This window comes from Mytilus edulis, chromosome 13 (genome assembly GCF_963676685.1).
Source record: "Mytilus edulis chromosome 13, xbMytEdul2.2, whole genome shotgun sequence".
NCBI classification, from domain to species: Eukaryota; Metazoa; Mollusca; class Bivalvia; order Mytilida; family Mytilidae; genus Mytilus; species Mytilus edulis.
Genome location: NC_092356.1, coordinates 14,203,736 through 14,216,071, shown reverse-complemented (window position 1 = coordinate 14,216,071; position 12,336 = coordinate 14,203,736). Strand labels below are relative to the sequence as shown.

At 34.6% G+C, this 12,336-nt stretch overlaps 3 protein-coding genes across 3 annotated transcripts; 2 read left to right on the top strand and 1 right to left on the bottom strand.

The window, feature by feature from the left end:
- Positions 1-721: 721 nt before the first annotated feature.
- Positions 722-12,336, bottom strand: LOC139500116 (basic phospholipase A2 acanthin-1-like). Its single transcript, XM_071288853.1, has 4 exons — positions 12,279-12,336; positions 3,366-3,516; positions 1,649-1,752; positions 722-843 (listed from the first exon to the last, which is right to left on the bottom strand). Exons 2-4 carry the CDS (start codon positions 3,485-3,487, stop codon positions 722-724), a joined length of 348 nt encoding a protein of 115 aa, XP_071144954.1. The 5' UTR covers positions 3,488-3,516; positions 12,279-12,336.
- Positions 4,770-7,128, top strand: LOC139501729 (uncharacterized). Its single transcript, XM_071290877.1, has 3 exons — positions 4,770-4,952; positions 5,763-5,921; positions 6,436-7,128. Exons 1-3 carry the CDS (start codon positions 4,785-4,787, stop codon positions 7,126-7,128), a joined length of 1,020 nt encoding a protein of 339 aa, XP_071146978.1. The 5' UTR covers positions 4,770-4,784.
- Positions 9,886-11,055, top strand: LOC139501728 (uncharacterized). Its single transcript, XM_071290876.1, has one exon. It carries the CDS (start codon positions 9,886-9,888, stop codon positions 11,053-11,055), a length of 1,170 nt encoding a protein of 389 aa, XP_071146977.1.

Here is a 12,336-nt window from a genome sequence, read left to right as displayed (position 1 = left end):
AATAATTCCCGGTCACTGTTCTGTTTTCAGCCGTTCAAAAAAGCTATGCTTTATAAGAGTATAATGGATGCAAAAATTTAAAACAATTCAAAAGAGAAGCTTTGGGCTTTGCTCATTATTGAAGACCGTTCGGTGACCTATAGTTGTTAATTTCTGTGTCATTTGGTCTCTTGTGGAGAGTTGCCTCATTGGCAATCAAACCATATCTTATTTTATATATATACTAACAATTTGATTTATACTTCAACAGTAGTTATGACAGACCGCAATGAACAACAATCGTCGGATTGCAGCCTCAATTAAAATTATGACAAGATTAAACATGTATGTTGCGAACTTCTACGTCATTTGGTCTCAGCTGGGTGAGAGTCGTTTTAATGACAATCATATCACATCTTCTTAACATTTATCACATCTTCTGACATATGACAGTGGTGTAACACAAAGTTAAAATGTGCTTTTCAAAAATATTTGTTTTTGTATTTTCATTTTCAACACGAAATTCTGAGTATATTTATTGGTTGTATTCCTTGTCTCATCCCAGGTAAAAGCTACTGGCAAAAGAGTGGACACACATCAAAGAAAACACTTAGTTTGACCTTAACACATTTATGTTTTGCAAGTTTGTATCCGTGTATCCGTGTGTCCGTCATGCAATGTTATGTGAAAATACTTAAATAAGGCAATTAACAAAGAGATATACATGTATGTTTTAAATTTATTATCTCTCCTGACAATGTATATATTGGTCTATATCATGATTGTTATACTTGTTGTTATTAAGACAGTCCACAAAAACTTTGTCACACATACATATTCTCCCCTTACAGGAACTGGGACTATCTGTAAAAATAATGAAATATGATAATATTTAGCTAAAAAAAAAATTCATTTTTTATAATGTCACCCTGATGGAGGTTAGGTGACATATTGTTATTGTACGATATTTTTTTTTATTATTATTATTTCACACTTTTTTGTCAAAACTATTTTTCTGAATTGGATTGACCAATTGTTACGGAACTATACTAAAATGTTAATGACCATATGCAGAAGTGCAGTCGAGGGTTGGCATTTCAAAGATGGCTGCCGTTGTCATGGAAACAATAAGAATGTAAAAAATCGGAAAGTCTCTCAAATTGAATGAAACTTTGTCGAAATGATCGAATGTGCGGATCTGCCATCCATCTTTGGAATTTTCAAAATGGCCGCTGTTGCCATGGAAACAGTACAAATGTTAAAATTTTCAAAACTGCCTGAAAATTCACAGAGTGATGTATTTAGAAGTAAAGATGCTAATGCAATGTTAAAAAAAATCGAAATGGCTGCCACTTGGTGGCAATTGACGGACCAGGGTGACATCCGCTATTGCTTGCAATGGCAATTCTAGATATCATTATTATTATCATTATTATTATTATCATTATCATTATCATTATCATTATCATTATCATTATCATTATCACTATCATAGTAGTAGTAGTAGTGGTAGTAGTAGTAGTAGTAGTAGTAGTAGTAGTAGTAGTAGTAGTAGTAGTAGTAGTAGTAGTAGTAGTAGTAGTAGTAGTAGTAGTAGTAGTTATCCTTTATTTTAAATTATTATCATTAATATCATTATTATTATTGTCAGCGAAATTGTTTAATTTACCTTGACATTTGACTGTTCCGTTTTGAAGTTCATATGAGTATGGCCAAATTTTAGGCCAACATTCAGCCACATGACCATAGCAATCATCGTGGTCTTTGCAACACCTGCAAAAATTAAGTGTTTATTTTTTCATATTTTTTTTAAGCAGGTTCATACAAATTAATGGAAAACTATACAATACTATAAATCACAATACGAACTTTAACTGAACTCAAATTTAAAATAGACGTGTCAAATTGAAAACGTTTACTTAATAATTAATGTTGCTCTTTGATTAATTTGATACCGGCAATAAACCGAAGCAGTTTGAAAGAACAAAAAGTGTTATCCTCTAAAGGGCAATATGCCTTTCCCAAGTTAGGAACCATGCACTCACCAAGTGGTTGTCCTAGGTATCAGAAGTGTTTTACTTTCACAAAAATTTATCTTGCCTAAACTCGTAGCGATTCAGAAACTACACTATTTTTGGCTCCTAGAGATTCATTCTTGGTGTTCTGTTTTGATGGGTTGTTGTCTCAGTGACATATATCTAGCATTTTTTTTATTTTTGTAATTATATGCTATCTTCTTAAATTTAAAATGCTGCTACCTTTTATGGTCGTTATTAGCTTGTATGTATTCCTGCCTTTCAATTAGTGCGAACATATGCATTTTTTATTCGTATATATTCAACTTGTGTTTGAATTGTGCTGTCTCTTTCAAGTTGTTTCAACCTGTTGTCAAATACTGAGCACCATGAATTTATTGATTGATTAATTGGTGTTTAACTGCACTTTCAGCTCTATTGTGTTAATTCGTGGTGATCATTTTTTATTTATGTAGGAAGCCGGAGTGGCAGGAGAAAACTTTTAGTAGGTAAACTAACAATCCAAGAAAATTAGAATTTGGAGTGGAGAGCACCTGCCACTTGTTGAGAGGCTATAGTAGCACTATGGATAGTCTTCTGTGCAATTGGAATATCAAATTGTTTTCTAAAACTTGACATATTGATATATTGTAAGTGTACGTTTATGATGTATCCATTACATAAACCTCACCACTCCTTTTATTTATACAGGTATTATTCATGCATACTTACTGATCAACGCCATCTACTGGTGTGCCACTACCATACCATCCCCAAACTCTACCTTAGTCATGCATACTTACTAATCAACGCCATCAACTGGTGTACCACTACAATATCATCCACAAAATCAACCTTAGTTATGCATACTTACTGATCAACGCCATCAACTGGTGTACCACTACCGTATCATCCATAAAATCAACCTTAGTCATGCATGCTCACTGATCAACGCCATCAACTGGTGTACCACTACCTTACCATCCAAAAAATCAACCTTAGTCATGCACGCTCCCTGATCAACGTCATCAACTAGTGTACCACTACCATACCATTCACAAAATCAACCTTAGTCATGCATACTTACTGATCAACGCCATCAACTGGTGTACCACTACCGTATCATCCATAAAATTAACCTTAGTCATGCATACTTACTGATCAACGCCATCAACTGGTGTACCACTACCTTACCATCCAAAAAATCAACCTTAGTCATGCATGCTCACTGATCAACGTCATCAACTAGTGTACCACTACCATACCATTCACAAAATCAACCTTAGTCATGCATACTTACTGATCAACGCCATCAACTGGTGTACCACTACCTTACCATCCAAAAAATCAACCTTAGTCATGCATACTTACTGATCAACGCCATCTGCTGGTGTACCACTACCATACCATCCACAAAAACATCCATAGTTTAGAAGTGCTTTGGCTCGGCCGTATCCGAAATAATATGTTAACTGCCATGTAATATTCGTCATTGCTCTTTTATTTCTCAGGCTTCTTGACTCTGTAAAAAGTAAAATCACAAAAATACTGAACTTCAAGGAAAATTCAGAAAGGAAAGTCCCCAATCAAATGGCAAAATCAAAAGTTCAGACACATCAAACGAATGGATAACAACTGTCATATTCCTGACTTAACATATACCTGACTTAACACACATATAAATACAAGGTCAACGGCCATAAAACTTCACTCAATACTAGGAGTACAAAATGTGTGATAGAAACACCAAACCCAGTATTTTAATTGGTTGGTTTCTAAGTCAACTGTAGTCGTACTTCATTCTTTATGACTGCAATGCCAGGCTTTTGCGTACAATCACAAGTATATAATAGAAATTAAAATTATACAGTATTCTTTCCAAGTTTTCGGTGTGTTTTATTTTCACTTTTATTTTATATCAGGTATTTAGTTAACCTCATTGGCCAATTAACTTAGGCGGAAGTCCATGTGATTCTGTCTCATTTGTTTAATATCCACTGAAGAGAGCGGACCGTGTCCTGACTGCTCAGGCCAAGTTGGCAACATACTTCATAGGAAAGGTATATATTTTTTATTTTAAATGGCAAGAGGCCATATGATATAAGAATGACAAGAGGTCATGTAATTTGAGAATAGCAATAGACATAATACATTTTTAAATGGACAAGAGGCCATGAGATATGATACTGGAAAAATGGCGAGGGCCAAGGAGATGGTTTGATTTATTTGGAGATGGTTATATTTATTTTTTGATAAAGCAAGAGGTTTTGAGATATAATTGAAGAATAATGACAAGGGTTATAAGGTATAATTTGAAAAAATAACCAGGGCCAAGGAGATATAATAAATTTTAGATTGGCCGGAAAGTCCGACACCACGAGGTCGAGTGCGAAATAAATTATATCTATAGGACCAATGTTTTTTTTTTTTAACATTTGTATTGTATTTATATTCTAAACTGGTTGATAAGATATGTTCATTTCATAGTTTCTCACGAAATTTAATGAGGTATAAAGATTTTCAACAATCCCGTCGTGGCGAAAGGTGCGCTCGACACGTGTTATCATAGATTTTATAAGATTTGATTTATATAATCAAATGATAGACACTTTTAAAAATGTTGTTTGTTTCTTTAAGATTATAATGATAAATAACATTTGCCTATGTTCGTTTATTATGTGTGGTACTTCAGATAGTTTTTAAAAAATGCCAAAAGGGGATTTCCCTCAACAGGTGCGCAAGGTCATTTGATGTCTAGACTAGTGTGTAGAGTTGTGTATTTATTTTCAGATGGTTTTATCCACGTGTTTGAAACGGAGGCACCCATTAAAAGGGGTACGGTTAGTGGCAGCTATTAAGAGAATAAGAGGAGGACAACCACAGGGCTTAAAGGAGTTTGCCCGTTTTCAAAAGGACAACAAATTGGATAATTTATCCATGGATGATCTGAGGCAACAGGTTTGTAGTACTATTAAGGTTCATCATAAGGAATTGAAAAATATGGCCGTGTTTACACCTCAAAAATTACTATGAGTACAGACAAACTGGTACATCCAGGAAAGTTTTAAGGCATGGCAGGAACTAGATATATAAAAGTTATATGAAGTCTACGTTTCAGAAAATTAAAAACTTACCTGGATTTTGATGTCCATTTTTTTCCAGTCTGCAGAAGATAGCAAAATAAACAAACACCCGAGTTTCATTTGATACGGTCCACTCAGTTACACAGTTTAAACCTGTTAAATCACCTATTGTTTACAGGTGTCTATTGTCCATCTATTGTCCATTTAAATCAATACTACTCACAACATTGATTATATGAGGGGAGCTTCTCAATCGTTTTCACGACTTAGTTAATTTTTGCACCTTCTGCAGGAACGAAAAAAAATGGATAGCAAAATCTAGAAAAGTTTATAATTTTCTGAAACATAAAATGCATTTAAAATTTATATATCTAGTTCCTGCCATCCCTTAAAACTGTTGCAGGTGTATAGGTTAGTCTGTACTCAGAGTAAAATTTGGGGTGTAAATACGGCCATTTTAGCCAAAAGGTTATGATGAACCTTAATCATTTCATTGTTTGACTTGATTTATCTTGCTACTATTTTAAAACCATTTATAGACAATCATATGCAAGTCAAGTGTTTTGTAATACATTATAAATAAACCAGTTTTATTTAAATTTAGCAAGGTTACTAGTACAAGAAGTAAAACAAAAGCTCTGTTGAGTTTTATTTGTCATTTTTTTTGTTTTAAATTATTGATCAGGTTCTGGATTTAACTGGTGCAGAACTACAAGATTTACTTCAATTTGCCAATAGAGATAATACAGTTGAAGAAGCCAGGTGGGCCACACATTGTTTGATACTGTATGCAAATGAATATGGGCAACCTAGTGGACAAGATTTAACCCAGTCACAAGATCAAGTAAGTAATTTCTAGTCCTGCACTTTGAATGTAATGTCTTGGCTGGCAGATAAAATTAAATCTATTGAATTTTACATATACAATTCTGCACATTGACTAGGATGATAAGCTTAGAAGACAAATCAATGATCGCACTAGATAATTTCTAAAATTGTATGCCAATGAGATAATAACCTAAGAAGTAATTGGACAATGCCATCATTTATGGTCTTTGTGTGGCCTTCACTTATGAGCAACAAATTGTACCACATAACGAGCATATAAAAATATAAAATTGTCTTGTTGGTTAATACATAATTACTTGTCTTACTGTGACGTAATCCATACTGGTTGAATCCAAGTATATGTTTATTCATATTTATAAATGAAAATATTGACAACACTGTGGTAATTTACATAGAATTTTGATATTAATAGTGATTCACTGGCATTGACTGGTGTTATGTAATGTGTGTTAATAATGATACCGGTTTTGTTTCTGTTTTTAAGACCGATTTTGTTTTCTGTTTTTAAGACTCCCACTACTAGTGCTAATCCTGTCAATGTGCAGATGAGTGGTGACATTGTGCAGAGTAGTGGTGACAACAACAACAATGGGACAAATAAAAGGAAGAGGGACGATTTGGAAGACAGGATTGCTAACTTAGAGAATACTACAAAAGAAGAAGTTGTTAAGAACTTAAAGGAGAAGGTGAGGACACTTTGTCTGCAAGATAATCCTAGTGATTCATTCATATTACTTACTCTGGAGGAACTTGCTAAAGCTGCAAGACGGGTTAATCATGATGATGCCGATACCTTTGAAGAGTTAACACGTCAGGCAAACCGACACCAATTAAAATTAGATATCTCTTCTTTGTGTTTGTCCGTACTGGGTGGTAAGGTTGCGGATGCAATCACAAAAGCTGTGTCGAAGTGTTTAAAGGAAAAGCAACCTGAAAAGGATACTACTCCAAAACCTGAAGATTCGCCATTGCATAATTTATACCCGCCATACCAGGCTCCTTGTATGTATCCATACAATGCTATGCCTTACTTGCAACCGCCATATCCAGGTGGCTTTAATAATAATTATAGGGGTAGACCCCGAAATTCTGGAAATTTTGGAAATTCTGGAATACGTCAGAGAGGTGCTTGTCTGTTTTGCGAGAGTACAAGTCATCAGATAAGAGACTGTGACAAAATGAAGGCTGCAAAGGGAAAATAATGTTTTTCGTATATTTGTATGTTCAATTAATTGGGGAATTTTAATTTATTGTGAAATATTTTGTTTTTTATTTTATTTTATTTTTTCTCTATTTGAAATGTCTTCATTTACAATTCAAGGGTCACTGATACCCTAGTGGTTCTACATGTTCCACGTGGATTGTAGGTGAAGGGGTTTCTCCTTAAAGTGCTCTTATGTTGGTTCTTGGATATAGAGAGAGTTTTATTTTCTCTTCAGAATAGTAATACATTGGGAAGTTTAAATTCATTCAACATTCATGTTCCAGAATGGGAAATGGAAAGTGGTTTTAATCCCGAAAAGGTACAAGTACGCCAAGAACCAGCATGGGTAACACTTGGAGGTGAAACTCCTTCACTTACAACGCACGTTCCTTCGGCTGAAGAAGTTCTGAATGGTGCATGTGGTGTTCATTTTGATAGTGGGACTTTTCCTTTGCGTGATCCTGATCTTTTTCTAAGCGGTCAGATTCATCACCATTTGTCTAACTGGAAAGATATTCTAGTAGGGACAGATGATAAAGATATACTAAAATGGCTTATAAATGGGGTTGATGCTACAGATTTTTTCAGATACTTTAAAGGAAATTTTAAGGGTCGTTTCTATGATTCGGATATCCCTCCAAATCAATATTTTCAAAATTCAAAAATTTGTAAGCAACATGTTGATTTTATTTCAAAAGAATTATGCGAGAAAATTGCTATGGGTTCAGTTAAGCTGTTGGGAGCAGTTGGTGAATGTGAACCCCCTAGAATAGTAATGCCACTTACAGTCGAACCCAGCAAGCCACGTTTATGCCATGATGAACGTTTTTTAAATTTGTGGGTGAAAGATTTACCATTTCATCTTGAAACTTTGAAAGATATTCCTAGATTAGTACAGAAAGATGCATTAATGGTAACATATGATGAAAAGTCAGGTTATGACCATGTTAAACTTAGTCAACATTCATTTACATATTTTGGTATTCAGTTTGGGGGATTTTACATGACTTACACAACATTGCCCTTTGGTTGGAAAGCAAGCCCATTCATATACCAGTCAATAGGGATGTGTGTAACATCATATTTAAGAAAATTAAATGTACTGAATACATTATATATTGATGATAGGTTTTCAGTAACTCGAGGGGGCCCATTGCAGTCTAGTGAGGAGAAAGAGTTCGAAGGTAGGAGGTTGGTTTATGTTATGCTGGAGGTTTTGACAAGGTTAGGGTATACTCTTTCGCTTAAGAAGTGTTCATTGGTTCCAGAATTTTGTAAGAAATTTCTTGGTTTTTTCGTTGATTCGGAAAAGCAAGCATTTATTTTACCAGAGGATAAGCGGAAAAAATTTATTGAGTTGCGTGAATTTATTTTGTCTTCTAAGGAGGTAGACTTGAGAACTTTACAAAGGTTTTCTGGAAAGTGTATTAGTATGCAATTAGCTGTACCTGGCTGTAAGCTTTTTTGCAGGGAGGTGAATGCTGCTATTTCTGTTTGTACTAAATGTAGTAGGCCTGTTAGGGTATTTGGACCTCTTAAAGAGGAGATTGAATATTGGAAATTGTTGGACAAATGGGAAGGCTTCTCAAAATGGAGACCAGAATTTCATAATAAGATTGACATGGTTACAGACTCTTCAGGTTATAGATATGGGGCACTTGTGAATTTAGGTGACAACCATTTGACTATGGGTGATTATTGGTTGGCTGATGATACTAGACCTATTCATGAAAAGGAGGCTGAAGCCATTTTGAAGGCATTGCAATCTTTGGGAAAATCTTTATTAGGCTCTCGGGTTGATGTATTAACTGATAGCATGGCGGTAATAGGAGCCTGGAATAGTCAAGGGAGCAAATGTCCGGCCTTGAATTGTATTATGAAGGATATATTTCAGTTGGTCGCTGGGCAAAATGTTGATTTGCATCTAAGTTTTGTTCCATCTGAACTGAATAAGGCTGATGGTCCTTCTAGAATTTTGAACACGGCTGATACTATGTTGAGTAATGCTTCATGGGTTTTAGTTGATTCTCGATTTGGTCCACATACTGTTGATCTTATGTCTTTAGACTCGAATGTAATGCAATCAGTAGACAGTAGGCCACTTAGACATTTTACCCCATGGTTAACACCAGAAACCTCTGGTGTTAATGTGTTTTCCCAAGATTTAAAGGCAGAATCTAATATGTATGTATATCCACCCTATGTATTGATTTTTCCTTTGCTATGTTTTTTGAAGGAACAGTCAGTTTCTTGCACAGTTGTGGTACCTGAACTTTATCCAGTTCCTATGTGGTGGCCAATGTTGACTAGTTGTTCATCAACCTCCATTCTTCTAGGAGCTAGGGGTCAAAAAGGGGTTGTCAAAGCACCTTCAAGGAAAGGCTTTGTTGTTGATGAATTTGGTTTAAGATGGCCATTGTGGGCATTCAGAGTTTCTTTTTCTTGATCTTATTTTTGTTTATATTTCATGTGAAGTAATACATCTGTAATACGGATATTTCAAGTGAACTTAAAATGAATTGAATGTTTTTGTATAATTTTAATGTACCAGTGTTGCTAATCTTTTCATTTATGAAAAATATGTATATTGTTATTGGGTAATGCATGTGCATTGTATTTCTTTTGAGGTTATAAGTCCTATTAAGATATTTTCAATTTTTAATTGTTAAATTTTTTGTCATTGACCTAAAAATGGACCTTATATTTGTCATTGCAGATAAATAGTGACATTGATTTGGAAAAAAATGAGGGAAGAATGGACGAGTTAGATAAACGAATAACTTGTTCATCAGGTCACAAGAGGAAGAAAAGTTTTCAAGGTTCTTTTCTCCAATTTCTCCAAGATTTAGATTGCAAACATTTGTCAGTTTGTACACCTGATGATATTCGAAGATTTTTAATTTGGAAGGATTTTTCTGGAAAAACTACTATTCACGGTGTTCATTGCAAACATTTAGGCCAAAAGGGGGAGTTTGACTGTTTTTGTCCAAAACGACTGGCTTCCGGTACAGTTGAAGGGGTGATTAATCAATTGGTTAATATATTTGATGATAATGGCTTTGGGAGATATTGGGACATTTTTTCTAAGTCTGGTAACCCTGCTTGTGCCCCCATAGTAAAAGAATATCTTAAACTAATCAGGGAAGAACAAGCCAGTGCACATGTATTGCCAAAACAAGCTAAGCCTATATTTTTATCAAAAATTAAGGCAATGTGTTCATACATTGATAGGGAAATTAAAAGTCCTGGTCTGTCATTACGGGAGAGGTATATTCTGTATAGAGATAGAGCTTGGATGAAACTACAATTTTTTGCAGGTGATAGGGCTAGTGACCTTTCTTTAGTTGTTGCTCAGGAGGTAAAAGTATTAAATGATAATAGTGGCTTGGTTTTTCAACATACGTTTGGAAAGACACTCCGAGGTGATAAGGGAAAGAGTAATACATTTGTTATTAAAAAGTGTGATGACTTGTCTATTTGTCCTGTACAAGGTCTGCTTGATTATGTTAATTTTTGCCAAGTCAGTACAGTTGATATGTCAGTAGGTTATTTGTTCAGAATAGTTTCTGAAAAAGGCAGAGTGTTGGATAAGGCTGTCAATTACTCTGTCATGTATGAGAGATTGCGTTATTACTTATCACTGTTGGGAATTTATGAAGGAGAAACCCCCCATAGCTTTCGATCAGGTTGTGCAGTTACCATGGCTTTATCAGGGGCAGCTGAAAATGTAGACCAGGCAATGAAACATATTGGTTGGTTTGGCAGAACAAGTGCCGAGTACTATAGTAGAATTCATACATTAGTTGATGCAGGCAGTATTGCATTGAGATTATCTCAAGTTGCAAATGGGTCTGAAAATATTGAAACTGTATTTAAAGAACAAGCTGACTATTCTAGTTTAGTTCATGTTTTTAACAAAGAGTAAAAGTAATCTTAATTGTGATCTAGCCCTAAGATTGAGGAAGTTTAATGAAGTATTTGCACCATATTCATTGTACTTGCATTGGTAATTAAAAATGTTTTCATCGTAACTATCATTTTGATAAGTTTTATTTGAATAATTGAAATTGCACAAGTTATTATTGTTAAATTTATAAAATACCCATGCATACATTTTGTGAATCTAAGAGCAATGTATAATTATGTTATCTGTACAACACTTGTTATGTAATAAATAATATTAAGAAAGAAGATATGTTTTATTTTGAGTTTTGGGAAGAGGCATTATACTGTATTTGAGATTTTGGGTTTCATCTTCAGGAAGTCTGTAGAGTTTCTGCTACCCATAACTTAATGGAACTGTAGCAAGAAGATATTGGACACTGAGGATATGGTCATAACCTCATTGGCCAATTAACTTAGGCGGAAGTCCATGTGATTCTGTCTCATTTGTTTAATATCCACTCAATGAGGAGGCAAACGTTTGACAGAATAGGCAACGTTTGTACTGTAATGTATGTTTATAGCCTGCAAGTGAAGTTATTTTAATCCCACCTCATCCCACCCATTGTCTGTTTATAGTCGTGTGGTACCAAAATGTGATATACAGGATTGTATGTGAAATGTTGAGTTATTTTTGTTTTTAATTTATTCAATGCAGAGGCACCACAAGTCCTTCTAGTCTTTGATGTTTATTGTCCATCATAATAGGAGTTGAACAATAGACATGATAGAAATCATGACACCTAATTGCTAATTTCATGACATAGACTTGATTGGTTTTGTTATACTGAGTCATTTGGATTGTTGTTTGCTTAAAAGTTAAGCATTGTCTTATTTAGAATCTATAGGAAAGGTATATCCCCATTTTGGTACTCCAGGAGTGTTCGATATCATCTCACACCAGTTCCCTGCAGAGTTTCTGCTACCCATAACTTAATGGAACTGTAGCAAGAAGATATTGGACACTGAGGATATGGTCATCTCGCAACAGCTCTTAATGAGGACTAATGAAGACTAAAGACGGATAAACAAATTTGACCAGTGTAATTAAGTAAGGGTGAACACAGTAAAAATACTAGTATCAGTAGAATCAATTCATGATAATAAACAACTGGACACATTTGATTGTCTATCAAGAATTTATCAACATGTCGAATTTTAAATCGGCTAAAGATATATGTAAGAATCTACTTGTTGCTTACGTACCCACTTTATGAGAATCAAAGTACACGATGATACACAATACCGATGCAGCAAGGTTCTG